Source organism: Rhineura floridana, chromosome 1 (genome assembly GCF_030035675.1).
Source record: "Rhineura floridana isolate rRhiFlo1 chromosome 1, rRhiFlo1.hap2, whole genome shotgun sequence".
NCBI classification, from domain to species: Eukaryota; Metazoa; Chordata; class Lepidosauria; order Squamata; family Rhineuridae; genus Rhineura; species Rhineura floridana.
In genome coordinates, this window is record NC_084480.1 from 281,101,772 (window position 1) to 281,120,828 (window position 19,057).

Consider the following 19,057-nt stretch of genomic DNA (forward strand, 5'->3'; position numbering starts at 1 on the left):
ATGTTGGAGAGTTGGCAACATGTTGCCAACATGGAAAGTTCCAGCAAATACATTTATGAAAATACAACAGTTAGTTCTTCCACTTGCTGCCCACTTTTATGTGTAGGTATGAATGTACAGGAGTTGTCATTTATTACAATTCCAGTACGTGCAGAGTTGTATAGCATTTATACCAGATTCCTGAACCTCAATGTTATGTTTTGTTTTTAAGAGTGTTTTGTCAAGGCTGGATAAACAGATTTAGATTTTTTCCAAAAAATATCCTAGTGTTCTTAAATAAAGTCCTTCATGACTACTTCCCTGTTCTATACAGCCTGGAGTCAAGTCCCCCTACTATGTTTCATTTGAACCCCTTTCTCCTGACATAACACTGCTTCTTGCTCTAAATTCTTGTATAACAAACATGAAGCAGTTTCACAATAAAGGATGCAAACTGAGGATGATTATGCAAAGTAACCACAAACTCTTATAAGCTTGAGCTACTGGGGTGCTGGACCAGGATTGGGGAGACCTGGGTTCAAATACTGTTCAGCCACAAATCACATTGGATAATCTTTGGCCAACTGCCCTCTCTTACCCCAGTCTACCTCACATGGATAAAAAAGGAGCGGGGAGGGGGGAATCATGTATGCTGCCTTAAACTCCTTGGTGAAAAAGGGGATAAAGGTATAACATAATAAATAACTTTCAAACACAACTGTACACACTGCAGATTTTTGTTGTACAGCCAAGTATATGTAAATATGGCAAGTTGCTTATTATTAATGGTTGTTGTTGCTATTAACCCTTCACCCTGAGGTTCCACAGCAGGTTACAACCGTTTAAAATACATCATTAAAAACAACGGAAAAATCACAACATCATAAAAAATAGCAGGATCCTAAAATATGCATCAAAGATGTCAAATGTAAGGGTAAAGAGGTGTGTCTTCAGCATTCACCAAAAACCATACAATGAAGTTGCCAGACACACCTCTGTGGGGAGGGAGTTCCGCAACTTAGAGGCTGTAACAAAAAATGCCCTCTCCCAGGCTGCCACCACCTCAAGCTTCTGAAGGTAGTGGAACTACCATGAGGGCCCCTTTTCCTGATCTCCACACCCGAGAGAATCTGTAGGGAAGGAGGTGATTTTCAGATATTTGGGACCTAAGTCGTTTAGGGCTTTAAATGCTAGCATGAGCACCTTGAATTAGGCCCAGAAACAAACTGGCAACCAAGTTTTAAAATATGAATGTATTTAATATTTTGTAAGTCATCTTTAGTAATCTATTCCATGTAAGAGTTTGCCCACTGGAAGACAAAGAAACATTCTATTCATACCAGAGGCCTGTGACAACACATATTGCCAACAGTACTGTGGCTCTGAAAAGAAGCCAGCATGTCATACTTAATTGCTGGATTTCTAGTGTGCTTTTATTTTCCATACAGCTCTAAAATGAAAATTAGAAATAGAATGTGTTTCTATATATTTACTAGACTTACTAGCAACCCTCTAAAATTCAGTATTTTCCAAGGCAACATACAATATCTGATATTGTATAAGTTAATTATATGAACAATATTATAAGAGTAAATATAATTCAACAATGAAAAGAAACAATAAAAACATGCTGTTCTATTTCTGCCAATCATTCCACACAGAGACTAAAAAAACAAGGATAACAACCTGATCTACCCCCTTAATTGAAAACAATCTGAAATAAAAATGTTTTTAAGGTCCACCTAAAAGTGGCAACAATGACGGAGGTAATTGTATTTTGTCAGAGTGTGAGTTCCATAAATGTAGAGCTACCGTTGAAAAGGTCCTGTCTCTCCTGCCTGACATCCTAATCTCTCTTCCTGGTGGGCATATAGTGGGCCTGTGTAGCTGATCTCAGCATTTTTAAGGTTCATATAGGCATAAATGTAAATGTACCTGCCTTCAAGTCGACTCCGACTTATGGCGACCCTATGAATAGAGAGGCAGTGACTGGCCCAAGGTCACCCAGTGAGTTTCATGGCTGTGTGGGAATTTGAACCGTGGTCTCCCAGGTCGTAGTCCTTAACTTGGGCTCCCAATCTATTAATGGAGGAATAGAGAACCTGTGGCGCTCCAGATGTTGTTGGACTACAACTCCCAGGCAGCATGGCCAGTGATCAGAGATGCTGGGAGTTATAGTCCAACAACATTTGGAGGGCCAAATTCCTCACCTCCATGTTAAAGGCTTTAAATGTCAATACCAGCCATTTTATTTGGGTCCAGAAAGCAACAGCTAGCCAATACAGCTGATGAAGACTTAGTCTAATGTAGTCCAATCATTTAGCACCTGTGAATGTTGGGTGCTGCAATCTGCAACAGCTTAAGCTTCTGGACTGTCTAAAGCCGGAGTAAGGAACTGGAACCAACTGGTGGGCCAGATACAGGATTGGCCTATCCTCCATGGGCCACTTTGATGGGTGAGCAAGACCATCTACCTGTCAGTCACCTGCCATCAGCAACTAGAATGGAAGAATTGGGAGCACACTTATCACACGCTGCCTATTCTACTTTTAGAATTTGGCACTGAGGCATCACCAGTCTAGTGCCTGATGTAATAGGATATCAGGTGGACAGCTGGATGTGGGTTGTTTTTTTCAAAACCAGCTCGCAGGCCAACTGAGAACTCTGGCAGGTCTAATTAGGCCTGCAGGCTGAAGGTTCCCCTCCACTGGTCTAAAACATGTTCCTAAGCCAACCAAATAAACACACAAATAAGCAGCTTCTAATTAAACATAGTTCTTCCTAACAGACTTCAAGATGTATGTTAAAACTATGTTCTGTTCATTTTAGTATTATGTACCAAGGACAATGACTAAAACCATATAAAAAGTTATTTCACAACATAGTCTGTAGTCACTATCTTAGTAGCATTTATATTTTAACAATATTCTCTTCAAAATTAAACCACAATGTCAGTTATCAAACACATCTTTGCATTCCAGTAGTGGCACCAACTGAAATGCTGAGCAGTAATGAGACATGGAGATGAACAAGTGACTTCTCCAAACAGCAGCAAAGTTCTTCCACAAAGAGGTTTTATTATAGCACGTCTAAACTCATGAAGGTATGTGCACCAGTAGCATGAGTTCGATTTAAGTGGAAGTTTTACAGCGTATCTTATTAAGTACGTGAATAAACTTACTAGCGCTACATATCCAAAAGGCACTTTCTGATAACTTTTGCAGTTCTGTTGAAATCTGGGACATAGCAGCAGCTTACATAGAGGAGACCTACTTTATTGCCAGGAGGATGCAACTATCACTTTCTCTTCCTTTTAAATATTAAATCAGAAACCAGATATACTAAGTAGGCCACTCATTAAATTTGATCGTAATCAGAAACAATCACAAGGATTAGATGAACACCTCTCACAGCTTGTAATGTTCCCAGGCTGCTGGTAAGATGCTATCTATACAGATCGTGATCTTTGCTTTAGCTTTCATCCTAAAATGGCTCAGAACTAATTATTACAGAGCAGGAAAGAAGCATAAATAGTAAAGCCATTTGCACAATGTAATTAAAACCCAATCTCCAGTCTCCAAATGTTCTGTATATACAGAAATTAAACACTATTTTAATACACTTAAATAAAATTAGGACACATGTTTTATAAAACCAGTTACATATCTATTTTGATGAGAACCTTTCAATGCAAGGGCAGGTCAGCTAGAGGTCAGCAATATGTGTTGGTGTCATTTCACTCAATAAGCAAGATTATTTTAAAAAATCCTTCTAGACATTCTAACCATGAAGAACAAATTCACATGCGGGGAGAGGAAACTGCAGCAGCAGGCTCAGTCCCTGACATTTTGACAACTTGAGGCCGTGATGTTCAATCACGCAATTTTTAAAAAAAATTTAAACAGTAAGTGCCTTTTGAATGGGGGCCACAGCATATGCAAAGGAGTGATTTGGTTGTATTCCCCTCTCTTTTAGCAAGCCTGCCAAAAATTAACCTCCTCTCCTTGCTGCTATTAGCAATAAAAAGCTCCTATTGGCACCAATGAGAGGGTTTTTTTCTGTCACTAATTGCAGTGTGAGGAACTGATTTTGCAGTGTGAGGAACTGATGGAAGGGGGGAAAGAGTTAAAACTCACTCATGCTGAGATTCTGATTCTAAATGGACACACACACACACAAAATCAAACAAAAGAATTTCACAGGACAGAGCAAGCATCATGTTTGACAGCATGTGCAGACAAGACCTCAGAAGGATCCAAATCACATTTCATTTCAATGCTATCAAGTTTCATGTGAAACAAATACAGAATTACAACTAAGCTTGGAGACCAGCCACAAGAGTGATTCACTAAGTAGCAAACCACAGATTCTGCATGGTTGAAGAATGTTATTTCCTTGGCTGAGAACCAGAGGACTATTAATATATTTGCATTTTTATTTCTCATTCGCTTACAAACGGCTGACTGATTTTAAATTAGTTGTCTAAATTACTCTGATTTAGGTTACTAAGAAAACGGCTGATTAAAGTAATTAGGTTAAACCAAGTTTCCCATTTTGAAAGTCATATCCTTCCTAAATATATGCACACTAACTGGTAACTTCAACAAACATGATTTGTAGATAGAGTGCTTATGTAACCTAGGAGCATAATCCAAGATCTCTAGTCATACCAACTGCACCACAGGATTATGAAGCACAATTATGTCTATCTGGCTTTCACCACAGACATGCAAGGATACTAAGAAATATCACTGACTTGGTGGCTAAGGCTGTAGTCCTTTGATCACTTATTTGGAAACAAGTTCCATTGAACAAAGTGGGGGTTACTTCTGCATAATCATGGATAAGATCAGACTGGAGCAAATATCCATACATTTGCAGATGCAATGGATAGTAGCTACCACGCCAAAAAATGTTCCTCCATGAGATGAAAATTAATTCCCAGGTTATTTGCTTGGCAGCACCCTAAATATTTATAATCTGAACAAGCATTACAGCAAACATGTGGTTGGAGGCCATACTTCCCCAGGACCAAGAGAAACACACAGTAATAAATGTTGTGCCCTTCAACATGTCTCTGCTAAAATTCTGATTTCCTCTTAAAAAAGAAATAATTACCATACTTCGTTATTCAACATTTAAATCTTTTTTAGTTTTAATTTATTTTTACTCCCCACCTCCATCTCCTCTCTCTCATGTCCATAATCAAGCTGATATTATGCAACTTGGGAATAGGGAATTCAGACTCTTTTATTTCAACAATACTCTCATCTTCGTTGGAACTCTTTAGAACAAGTATTAGGATAGAGACGGAAATATATTACTACCAACTATAACATACACTTACATACAAGCTCCTCTAGGAATAAGGGCAGGATACAGATTTTATAAATAAATACACAATGATTTATACAAATCAAATAAATGTCAAGCAAGATATAAGAATTCTATACAGACAAGGAAACAGTCCAATACATTAAACACACTTCTAAATCAGCCCAAAAGTATACATAAATGTTTGCCTAATCTATTCAATGAAAGTGTGGGTGATAAAGTTTCAACTGATAAAGCTGAAAGCCTATAAATTAAAAACATAAAAACAGCCATATGTTTATCATATTCCTTTGATTTGAGAGAAACCAATACAAGTCATTATACAAATAGTTCCTCACCCCACATAGCCAACAATATTTATCAAACTGATAAGTGATGGAGATATCAAACACCAGGTGCCAGATTCATGCATGTATGATAGGAATGCCTTCCAGTCCTCCAGTTTTGAAGAAAGTTATTGAAGTTATATACCATATGACCAGGTGTAAACTGAAATTAGACACATTTGTGAGTGACAGTGTTATTTAAATGATTCTACCTTGGGTTTTTTAAAAATGCTTTAATTAAGAATTTATTACCGCTAAAAATTGTAATTGCCAGATATTAAAGAGGGTTTTTTCAATATTAGAATGGATGAGAAGGGCTCCAAATACAACCAAAATAAACAATCTGGTAAGCTCAATATCTCTCTCTTAATAGGTTAATAAGAAAGCAAGATTAAGTGTTGGAAGGTCTACTGTCAAGATTCTCATACACAAATGAGTATTTTCTCTGGACACTGTGATTATGTACAATTTTTCTTCTGATATTTGTATTTTTGCTTATGAAAAAATAAAAGCATTTAAACATATGCCATGGTGTCTCTCAAACACAGGATTTTTTCCCTCAAAGCCAGTGGGCTGCTAACCACTTCCCGGCCAAATACTTTATATACCTTTGTTGAAATGCTGTGTAAGAGCCAAGGATTACCTTTGATCATTTCTCTTAGAGAACTTTATCCTAGTCCTCAGTGCAATGTTTTCTTTTGGCAAATAGAAATAGTAGCTTCTAGCAGAAGAAAAAAAGAATATGATTCAAATTCATACTCACCCACGATCAAGCAAATAAACACTCAAGGCCACATCAACACAATAGTTACTTTCAGAACTGTTTACCTTTCATTTCTTTTAAAAGCCACTGACATGTATTCATGCTCATGAGCGCATGGGCCAGTAGATGACATGTGATCCTGAAAGTAACTCTAAACTGCACTGGTGTGGCCTTGAGTGTTTATTAACTTGACAATCAGACGCTGTGAATTTGAATCATGTTCTCCACTTTTGTTTTTTACATTTCAATTACAGGGTCTTTGTAAAGATAGCATTGTTTACAATGAAGTAACTTCATTGTAGTGAAGTGTGAACTTCTACATTTAATTTAGAAGTGAGTCCCAATCACTGCAGCAGATTTACCCCACATACATGTTTATACAACTGTAGCCTTTGGCTTACTTGGGAATAAGCCCCAGTGAACACAGTGGAACTTACATCTACGTAAACGTGCAGAGGACCAAACTCCATGGACCAAACTCCAGAACTCCCCCTGTTTGCCTTGAAGGGCTGCCAGGCCAAGGCGTTGCCAAAATGAGGTAGTATAAGATAACCCTTTATATTTCAATAGATTATTATATTCTTTTTTAAGTTTTAAAAGTTTGGCTATGGCCGTTTCCGAATAATGGTATCTGGTAAAGCGTGTTTGGTAGCAAACTTGCTTCTTTTTGGCCAGGCAAAACTTATCAAACCATGGTTTAACGCCAGGTCGTACACTAGCTAAGTAAACATTAGATGTAGTAACTAGCGAATAAAGCTGCTTAATAATCTGATCAAATATCTCCCTGATATCATTTGTCGGAAAGGAAGCTTTTTGGAGTAAATCCATCAACATAGGGGACATTAGAATTGTTTTAACCTCTTCCAATAGTAAAGAGGACCACCTTCGGCGTTTCGGCCCCTGGTATACATCTAAATCAGGTAAAGTCTGGGGTTGAATCGGGTGACCGATAGAAAAGGACAGTTTCAGAATCAAAGGGAGGTGATCACTATCAGATCTGTCCTCGATGGCAAAGTTCTTTACAAAATCTAGCATTTGTGGGGAAACCAAAATATAGTCTACCACACTAGCTCCTCTTTTAGTAATAAAGGTGAAAAACCCTTTAGACGAGTCAAATTTTGAACCATTAAGACATAAAAGATGTGCACTGAGCAGAATCTTATATAAGGCATGCCCATTTTTATTTATCACCTTATCGCATGAGATACGGGGAAGCAGTGACGGATCCCCTATAAATAAGTCTGAAGAATCTAGTGATTGCGGGAAACTAGAACCCATCCTAGCATTAAAATCTCCACCTATAATTAAGCTATACATGGGAAAATTTTGTTGAATTAATTCAATGAATTCAAGGAAATCCTGCCACAATTGGGTCCATAGACTCTGACCATAAGGGGGAAAGTAGACGTTAATACATATGAAAGGATGCAAGGAATAATGCAATGGATCGGGTGGAGTTTTAGGTATTATAATTAAGGCTTGGCAAATGTCAGGGGTCGAGCACAATACCTCAGATACTGAAACATTAAGCTCAGTAGAAATTAAGAACGCTAATCCTCCACTAGCACGGCCTTTCTGGGCTGAACGTTTAGCTGGCTTAGTCCAGCATTTAAATCCGTCTACAAACAGATATTGATCTTCTGTTAACCATGTCTCTTGGAAGCATAGGATGTCAAATTGCCGAAAAAAGGACAGTAGCTCAGGGTCTGTAGCTTTATTATTCCAGCCTGCTATGTTCCAAAATAGTAAAGTGGAGACTGATGGAGGAAAAGGAGCAAGGGGGTCAGCTGGGCCTGGCTGTGCTTCAGTGCCATCCTCATGGGACAAAAAATTTCAATGATTTGAATCATCTAAAGGGTGAATTTGGTCTAATTCAGGTCTTATCACACTAACATTTGAGGTGGGCAAATTACCCCCCTGAATGGGGAGCTGAGATGACTGGATGGGGTGAGAAATTAGTTCTATCTCATTTGGGGCCAGATATCGCCTTTCCGTCCAAGAAACAGAGGCTGGAACTGGGACTCCTGATTGCGGTAAAGTAGAGACCATGGAAGGATTTTCATTAGGTCGAGAGAGAGAAGAAAGGGAGAGCATTTGCAGTTGATGCAAGTCAGCCTTCAAACGGTCGAGTCTATTAATTATTTTTGTTTGCTCTTCTAAGGGTAGGTCTGAAAAAACTTCTATTAGTTGGAGGTCTTCCGACTCACGCGATTCATTATTTATATCATTAAGGGGACAGTGATGCTCTAAATCAGGCAACTGAATAGGGTCGACTGGGTCAGAGGAGAAATTAGTAAATTTGCTTATAGGTGTTCTTAAAAGAGTTGGTCTAATCACGAATGGTAGAGGAGGAGCTACATTCTTAAAACAATGAACTATGAATAAACCGTGATCAGCCAGATATGATTTTAAGGCATAAAACTTCGATACCTCCTTACTTCTGAAAGTTATTACTACTCTGGTCGTTCGTTGGTTACTAAAAATAAGATTCTACTTATATCCGAGGAAACAATTTGTATTGGTAAGAGCGAGGTTAAATACTCACAAAACTGGAATTTATCAGGATAATGACCACGTTTCCTCAAAAAGTTGGGGTAGTTGAGGAGAACCACTTAATTTTGTTCTATGACTAAATTCATGTGGCACTTCGACATATCAGTTTCTGTTACCTTTTGAAATACAGGTTTCTCAGTTGGCAAAGCTATAAACTTATTTCTTACTGGCGATCCAGCCTCCACATTTACATAAGGAGAATGAATTTGAGGAATTTGGGGAAGGGAAGGAGGGGCACATTTTTTCAGGCGATCTGGTCGCCTGGTAGCATTAATAATTATAATGGGCTCCGAAACAGGTGGCTTGCTAGAAGCTTGCGATGTTATAGAATCTAGTGCTTTCAAAATTTCAAATAAAGGCTTAAAATTTAATTTCTTATAAAAAGAATGCTTAAAATTCTTCACATTCTTAGTTTTCTTAGATTTGCTCTCTTCTTTCTTGCGCTTCTTACATTTCTTTTGCTGGGCCGGTTGAATGACTGGATCATAGCACTTTAACCGATCCTCCTTATTTAATTTACTTGTATCTGCCACTAGAAACAGTGGATTATTTATCACAAGTTTTTTAGCTGTTAATGTCAAAGTCTTTAGGAGGGCGTTGCATTCCGCAAAAAAAGACTTCATTAAATTCAGTTCATCAAGGACCAGTAATAATGGGCCCATGCTGCTGGCGAATGGTAAAGATGGTGGAGGTTCTTCAGTCGTCGTACTCTTATTTGAAAAAGGAGGTATAATAGGAGATAGAGGAGAAATTTGAGGTTGAAAAGATTGCAGGCAGCTGGCTGGATTCCCTCTGATTAATGAGTCAGCGTCTGCCAACTCAATACTAGGGGTAGAATAGGAGTCCTCTCTCCGGGGAATAAATTCATCGATGTGATTTATTGACCAGTCCATAATTAAAGGTGACATCACAGTGGCAGATTCCATCGATGGTCTTCTCAGATCCTGAGTATCGGAAGCGAGCTCATGTGAGAAAAATGAAGTAATTTTCGGCTGGAAGGCTCGATGAGATGGAGATTGAGGCTGTAACTGGTGGCTGTCGGCCAGCTCTCTACATCTTTGCCTTGTCAATACCATTTTAGTAAACCAGCTCGCAAAAAATAAACGTCAGTTAAAACTTTAATTGATGCTATACAACTGTTAGTTTATTTAGACTTTCCAAAATCAACTAATAAAAAGCTATTCCTTTCCCAAGATTTCGCAGTGGCAGAAGCTAGTACCATGCACAAGCTATTATCTTGCAAAAAAGAGATTGAGACCAGGAACGCCCACAGAATAGAAGTTAATATATCAAGCTTATCAGTCCAGCTGGGTTTAAATGAAGATTTACTGGTCTCAAGGGTTGAGTATTACTTGAGGTTAAACCCGTTCAAGGGAAAGAGTTATTTATCATGAAAGGAAGAGAAATAAAAATAGCTTCTTACAGGAGTCAGCTTGATAGGGCTGGGAACGCGGCCGCCATCTTTTTTTTCCGTTCAGAAATAATCTAAAGGCGCTAAAAACAGATCACAAGGTGTCTGCTTTACACGACCATGAACCTAGTTTATGGCTGCGGTCCTAACCCATTTACAAGGGATTACATTCCAGTAAATACAATGGGACTTACTTGCAAGCAAACAAGTTTAGGATTGAGTTGCATGAATATCCAAATGTTCCTAACAGACTCTAAGAAGAGTATCTTTATTCCAATAGATCATTATTTACTAATTTTGAAAGAATATCATTTCCTGTACTAGAGAAAACATAGCTGTTTTAGGTAGTTAGTGCCAAGATATTTTAAAGGCCACATACACAAGCAGCTTCTGCAAGCTCCTAGAAGTATTAGGAGTGCCGCCATGTCTTCAAGCTAACTGACATCAGCACACAAAATAATTAACTTCTTACTCTATTCTCTCATAATAGTTTAGCATTATCTGCAGTTAGGATATTTCAGAATTATTCAAGTAAATAAGAATTAAGAACATAAGAACATAAGAAGAGCCTGCTGGATCAGGCCAGTAGCCCATCTAGTCCAGCATCCTGTTCTCACAGTGGCCAACCAGGTGCCTGGGGGAAGCCCGCAAGCAGGACCCAAGTGCAAGAACACTCTCCCCTCCTGAGGCTTCCGGCAACTGGTTTTCAGAAGCATGCTGCCTCTGACTAGGGTGGCAGAGCACAGCCATCATGGCTAGTAGCCATTGATAGCCCTGTCCTCCATGAATTTGTCTAATCTTCTTTTAAAGCCGTCCAAGCTGGTGGCCATTACTGCATCTTGTGGGAGCAAATTCCATAGTTTAACTATGCGCTGAGTAAAGAAGTACTTCCTTTTGTCTGTCCTGAATCTTCCAACATTCAGCTTCTTTGAATGTCCACGAGTTCTAGTATTATGAGAGAGGGAGAAGAACTTTTCTCTATCCACTTTCTCAATGCCATGCATAATTTGATACACTTCTATCATGTCTCCTCTGACCCGCCTTTTCTCTAAACTAAAAAGCCCCAAATGCTGCAACCTTTCCTCGTAAGGGAGTCGCTCCATCCCCTTGATCATTCTGGTTGCCCTCTTCTGAACCTTTTCCAACTCCATAATATCCTTTTTGAGATGAGGCGACCAGAACTGTACACAGTATTCCAAATGCGGCCGCACCATAGATTTATACAATGGCATTATGATATCGGCTGTTTTATTTTCAATACCTTTCCTAATTATCCCTAGCATGGAATTTGCCTTTTTCACAGCTGCCGCACACTGGGTCGACATTTTCATCGTGCTGTCCACTACAACCCCGAGGTCTCTCTCCTGGTCGGTCACCGCCAGTTCAGACCCCATGAGCGTATATGTGAAATTCAGATTTTTTGCTCCAATATGCATAATTTTACACTTGTTTATATTGAATTGCATTTGACATTTTTCCGCCCATTCACTCAGTTTGGAGAGGTCTTTTTGGAGCTCTTCGCAATCCCTTTTTGTGTTAACAACCCTGAACAATTTAGTGTCGTCAGCAAACTTGGCCACTTCACTGCTCACTCCTAATTCTAGGTCATTAATGAACAAGTTGAAAAGTACAGGTCCCAATACCAATCCTTGAGGGACTCCACTTTCTACAGCCCTCCATTGGGAGAACTGTCCGTTTATTCCTACTCTCTGCTTTCTGCTTCTTAACCAATTCCTTATCCACAAGAGGACCTCTCCTCTTATTTCATGACTGCTAAGCTTCCTCAGAAGCCTTTGGTGAGGTACCTTGTCAAACGCTTTTTGAAAGTCTGGGTACACTATGTCCACTGGATCACCTCTATTTATATGCTTGTTGACACTCTCAAAGAATTCTAATAGGTTACTGAGACAGGACTTTCCCTTGCAGAAGCCATGCTGGTTCTGCTTCAGCAAGGCTTGTTCTTCTATGTGCTTAGTTAATCTAGCTTTAATAATACTTTCTACCAGTTTTCCAGGGACAGAAGTTAAGCTAACTGGCCTGTAATTTCCGGGATCCCCTCTGGATCCCTTTTTGAAGACTGGCGTTACATTTGCCACTTTCCAGTCCTCAGGCACGGAGGAGGACCTGAGGGACAAGTTACATATTTTAGTTAGCAGATCAGCAATTTCACATTTGAGTTCTTTGAGAACTCTCGGGTGGATGCCATCCAGGCCCGGTGATTTGTCAGTTTTTATATTGTCCATTAAGCTTAGAACTTCCTCTCTCGTTACCACTATTTGTCTCAGTTCCTCAGAATCCCTTCCTGCAAATGTTAGTTCCGGTTCAGGGATCTGCCCTATATCTTCCACTGTGAAGACTGATGCAAAGAATTCATTTAGCTTCTCTGCAATCTCCTTATCGTTCTTTAGTACACCTTTGACTCCCTTATCATCCAAGGGTCCAATTGTCTCCCTAGATGGTCTCCTGCTTTGAATGTATTTATAGAATTTTTTGTTGTTGGTTTTTATGTTCTTAGCAATGTGCTCCTCAAATTCTTTTTTAGCATCCCTTATTGTCTTCTTGCATTTCTTTTGCCAGAGTTTGTGTTCTTTTTTATTTTCTTCATTTGGACAAGACTTCCATTTTTTGAAGGAAGACTTTTTGCCTCTAAGAGCTTCCTTGACTTTGCTCGTTAACCATGCTGGCATCTTCTTGGCCCTGGCGGTACCTTTTCTGGTCTGCGGTATGCACTCCAGTTGAGCTTCTAATATAGTGTTTTTAAACAACTTCCAAGCATTTTCGAGTGATGTGACCCTCTGGACTTTGTTTTTCAGCTTTCTTTTTACCAATCCCCTCATTTTTGTGAAGTTTCCTCTTTTGAAGTCAAATGTGACCGTGTTGGATTTTCTTGGCAATTGGCCAGTTACATGTATGTTTAATTTAATAGCACTGTGGTCACTGCTCCCAATCGGTTCAACAACACTTACATCTTGCACCAGGTCCAGGGTTGCCGTCCCTCTGGTCGGTTCCATGACCAACTGGTCTAGGGAATAGTCATTTAGAATATCTAGAAACTTTGCTTCTTTGTCATGACTGGAACACATATGCAGCCAGTCTATGTCCGGGTAGTTGAAGTCACCCATTACTACCACATTTCCTAGTTTGGATGCTTCCTCAATTTCATATCTCATCTCAAGGTCTCCCTGAGCATTTTGATCAGGGGGACGATAGATCGTTCCCAGTATTAAGTCCCTCCTGGGGCATGGTATCACCACCCACAACGATTCTGTGGAGGAGTCTGCCTCTTTTGGGGTTTCGAGCTTGCTGGATTCAATGCCTTCTTTCACGTATAGAGCGACTCCGCCACCAATACGTCCTTCCCTGTCCTTCCGATATAGTTTATATCCAGGGATAACCGTATCCCACTGGTTTTCTCCATTCCACCAGGTCTCCGTTATGCTCACTATATCAATGCTCTCCTCTAAGACCAAGCACTCCAGTTCTCCCATCTTGGTTCGCAGGCTCCTAGCATTAGCGTACAGGCACTTGTAAGCAGTGTCTCTCTTCAAGTGTCTTTGGCACTTGTGGTTAGGCCTGTGGTAATTTTGCTCTTCTGAATTTATATTCTACGAATATTCTACGAACTTGAATTCTATGAAACTGGTCTTTTAATTTATTTTTTCTCTAACTATATTTAAGTTGCATTGGTTCCCTGGAAGTCCCAAACAGAATATCATCACTGTATAAGCTAACAAATGGAAATGTTAAGACCTGACTCGTAGCATGTTACACTATATATTTTGCAAGAAGCTGCAACAACTGGGACAGCATATCCCCCCCAAAATAAAGAAGTTAAAGCATAATGCAAGACAGATCATAAAAGTATATGAAATATTACAAGGCAAAAGAGGATCAGTATGACACTAGTACTGAAAAAAACAAACACCATGAATCCATAAATTCCTTTGTATCCAAGCAACGTAACTCTACTCAAACATTATTTTGAACTACGGATGTGATCTAATGCCTTCCTTCCAAAGTTCACCAATTTGTATTATTACTAGATTTCATTATAACAATTTTCAGAGGGGAAAGGTGTTAGGTCTGTTGCAGCAAAAAACAAGAATCTTGTGGCACCTTAAAGACTAACAAATTTATTATGATAAAAGCTTTTGTGGAGCAAGGCCCATGCCATAAGCTGCTAGGAGGCTCCCAGCTCCACCATGGCATCAGCCCTCTGTTACAGCAGAGATGTGGCTCCGTTAGGAGCCTGCTGGCACAGGTCCGGCAAAAGCCCCGAAAACAAGGTGTTTCAGAGGCGTGGCAGGGGCACTTAAGCAAGATCCTCCTCACATCCAGACCCCTCTCCCGGGTCCCGATCCCCCTGCAAACTCCACCGGCCAAAAGGCCAGTGCAGTAAAATATTGTTCTCCATTGTGGCCTATGGGGAGTGCTTGCTCCCAATGGAACCCACACTCCAAAGCAGGTGGAGGATCCCGCGGAGCTTTCCGCTGGCTCCTCCTCCACTGCCCCCTCCTCTACTGGCTACCTGGCAGTTGGATTGCTCTGTTAGTCTTTAAGGTGCCACAAGGCTCTTTTGTTATTATCTCTTAGGAATACCAGTGTGGTATTGTTATCAAAGAATACACACACACTCATACTCTTTTACAATCTATTGTTAATTGAGTTACCCTTTTGGGGACTTGCTCCAAAAATGGTCACTGGCTAAAATTGAAATGTTACAGTAGAACTAATGTACATTGTGTTTTAAGAATCAACATGCAGATACCTTCAGGCAATCATCTTGTACCTTGAAAGCCATGTATCTGTAAACAGCTCCCACAGGGCTGGGAGAATGTTTAAATGGCTGAACCACACAGACATGGACCAATTCCTTGGAGACACCAATACAATCAGCATCTGCCCACATGGTTGTCATTTAAGCATTCTATCAGCTTCGCAGGAGCTGTTTACTGAGAAGCAGCTGTCACAGAGCTGAGAGACTATCTAAGAGGGCATCACAGAATAAGGATAAGTGCAAATTTAAAAATACATAAGCTCAGCATCATTGTAGTAACCCTGAAGTCAATACTGTAACTCAAGATGCAATTCTAAGCACACTTAGGAAGTAAACTCAGAGACATTTAGAGCAAACTCAGAGCTACCAGATTCTCAACTCCAGCTACTCTTTTTTTTTAGTTAACATATTTTCAATCCTACACACAATTACCTGGAAGTAAACCCCATTGAAATGAATGGGGCTTACATCTGAGCACACATAATTAGGATTGCACTATTAAAGCTTTTTAATGCATCAAATATACACCAGTTCAAACTATTGGTGTTTTTAAACATCTGTATTTCTCTCTTATTACTAACAATTTCATTGGGGAGTAAATTGGTTATTTTAAAATATATGTTTATACTCTGGGAAAAGGATAACAACTCTACATGTTATTTGGAAATTCTACATGAAATTTTAAAAAATGCAGGAAAAAAATTAGAGAAGCCTACAAGGTACAATTATGGCCTCCCAGCCAAAAATGAAAATCCAGTATGGTCATTATCTGTTTACAAGAAGGCAGGAACACATAGGCTTTCAGCCAATTCACACAATTAAAAGCTTTATATTATTCAAGCATACCCCTAAAATATCCCCAAAACTCAAGTTAACTGGAGAATTAACTGGAGGATTTCTCCTGTGACTTGAAAGTTATACAGAAGATTGAGACATGCTTTTCCAAGAGCCAAAACCCAACACAACTGTATCTACACCTTTCTTATAGGAAAATATGAAAAGTTAATGCTCTCTATTTTACAAATCAAGAGGATTGTAGACACAAGTATGACAAACAGAAATGTTTTGGTATCACATAAATTCAACAAGTGAATTCACTTAACCTTCATTTCCTTCTAACATGGGAGAAAACTGAGGGTTGATTCTGATGCAAGAGTCTCCTCCCTAACAATTATTTTTTAATTCCTTGTGAGGAATTCAAAGTTATGTGCAATTTTAAAAGTCATATGGACTTGTCAGAAAAACTGAAAGAAAGAGGCAGTTGGCATTTACTATGCTACTCTGACCAAAGTACATGCTGCATTCAACTGTATGTAATGGTATGTTGTAAACCAACAGACACATGATAAAACACTGTTTTATATGGGGTCAATCTGTTATGGAGAAGCAGTAGCAGGTAAGGATGCTTCAACCTTTTCCTGCTCATTTCCCTACTCTAATAGCACAATCCTATGCATGCTTTCTAAGTCTCACAGTGCTGAGTTGGTTTAGGATTGTACCGTATGTCATTACTCCCAAGTAGGCTTTTAAATGAAACACTTTTATAATCCTGCAAAGTGGGGATGGGGGAGTTGGTTGGTGGGTTAAGGGAATCCCGAGGTGACCATTGGTGCAGGGAAAGATTTGAGTATCCCTTTGCCTCTTATATCTGCTTCAGATCAGCTTCACAAGAGGATGCTGGGTTACCATTACATGCATTCACATGCAATGTATGTCCCTTATTTTATTTTCCCAGGATAACCAGTACAGACTTATGGTTCTCATGCATTATATGCTTCCATGACAAACTTCTGAAAACCACTCCCATGGAGAAAAATATACATTTTGAAACAGTCCCAAGCATAGCCATTCAAACGACAAGCAATGCTTTTCAATAATACAATTATTTGCATTTTACCTGTTTATAATGTGTATGTAATACCTAAGAAGTGATAGACTATACACTTGATTCCAAACTGGCTCTCTTTTCTGTATTAATACCCTTTACAAGCCAAGCATTTGTAATGGCATCTCTCAGGCATCCCCTGTGGCAATGCCCCAAGAGCTTTTTGAAAGAACCACTCACAGAAAAGACTGCGTTTTGGAGCCCGAAGGGTATAGGAGTGAGCCTGGCCAGAGCCACCACCTTGAGGCCACTTTCTCCCTCTACCACACGGATGACAGCACTGAGCTTCTCGCTGCCCTGGATCCTAGCCAGCACCCACTGTGCCAGCAGTTTCTTGCAGACTACATGGGAGAAGAAAGTGCCGATGAGGACCCCCAGCACCATGAGGCCCATGCCCAGCACGAAACCATAGAGGTAGCCGGCGGCCACGTTGAGCAGGATGTAACCCCAGCCGCAGGGGAAGGACACCACGATGAAGCCCACGGTGAAGAGCAGCACGCTGGCCAGGCTGTCCAAGCTCTCAGCCCACAGCATCAGGTCCCGTAGGTACTGGCGCACCAGGGCGAGCGAGGCGAAGCAGAGCGCCGCCAAGAAGCACACGCTCAGGCAACTCTTGCACCAGCAGGTGCCCAGCAGGCAACCCGAGCAGCGCCACGTCCTGCCCTCGGCCAAGCCGGGCCCCACCTCGGGCAGCTGGCACAGCAGGATCTCCACCGACGGCTCCTGGGAAGGCTGAGGTGGAGGAGGATAGTGATGCACCCCGTTCTGCTCGCCCCAAACAAGCCCTTCCGCGGCGGCTCCTCCTCCTCTCCCCGCCGCCTCACCCGGCGCCTCCCCTAGTCGGGAGAGCCAGCGGCTCAAGTCCTGCCGGGTTCCCTGGGCAAAGGCGTATTTGGCCGCCCGCGAGAGCAGCTGTAACGCGGCGGCCCCGAAGCTCCACATCGCCCGCCCGGCGGTGTCTACAGCAACGAGACCAACAAGAGCAGGAGGCGCCAGCGGCGGAGGTCGACCGAGGACTTCGCCTTCTCCGCTTCGCAGGCACAGGAGGCGGCCGCTGGCTCATCTCCGGCGCCACCGCCAAGGAGAGCGACTAAAGGGGAAGACAGGAGGCGAGGCCGAAGCGAGCGCGTTTCCCCTGCCGGCCGACCCGGTTGAGACGCTCCAGAGATATTTTTTCGCCCGGCGATTAAACAGAGTAGGCGGGAAACTGGCGGGCTCGGCCGCTGCGGCCTTGGCGGAACGGGCGTCCCGAGAAGCAGCCGAGGCAAAGGCTATTGAGCTCCATTTCCCGGCACTCTAAAGGCCGCGCTGCTCGGTCGCCTTCTTGGAAGGACCGTCTCGCTCCGGGCTCAACCCGCGACTGATGGGGGAGCCCGATTGAGGCGGCCGCTCGCGTGAGGAAGAAGACGGCGATGTGGCAGAGCCCAGCAGCGACCGAGTGGAGGCGAGAGAGGGCGAATGGGCGGCGCTGAGAGGGGGAGGGGGCGCGGGCGGGGGAGGGGGCGGGGGAGGGGACGGGGGCCGCACGCAGATACGTTATCTACTCGCACACACAGAGAGACACACAAACAAAACTTTCGCGCAAATCCCTCCCCCACAATAATAATAATAATAATACAAACACCCCTCAGGAAGACAACTTTTCTTTCCACATAGAGCATTCCCCTCACGAATCACCCAACACCTTACTCACTAACACACGTTTCTCTTCACACATAGTACACTGCTGTCACGAATGCCGCCAAACACCTCTTTTCTCACATGAAAGAGCACTCTTGTCACGAATACAACCACACAAATCTATGTTTTTGCCTGCACTGCCATTTTCATGCACATAGTTGCACACAAGCCTTTGCATACGCAGGGCCCTGACCTTTGTGTGCAACCTCAGGGATACTTGTGTCATACATTACTATATACATATTTCTACATGCATACTACATACATACATGTTTACCTATTGCGTTGCTGTATGCATGGCACAGAGCCACAGTTAAGGCCTAGCCTCCTGGCACTTGTTCCTCCATAA

At 41.4% G+C, this 19,057-nt stretch overlaps 1 protein-coding gene across 1 annotated transcript in view; it reads right to left on the reverse strand.

The window, feature by feature from the left end:
• The window catches only part of TMEM64 (transmembrane protein 64), a 33,586-nt gene extending 15,097 nt beyond the window's left edge, over positions 1–18,489 (reverse strand). The window contains exon 1 of the mRNA XM_061602809.1: positions 17,209–18,489. Coding sequence (XP_061458793.1) covers positions 17,209–17,970 — 762 coding nt within the window. The 5' untranslated portion in view covers positions 17,971–18,489. The remainder of the gene's footprint in view (positions 1–17,208) is intronic.
• Between the last annotated feature and the right edge of the window lie 568 nt (positions 18,490–19,057).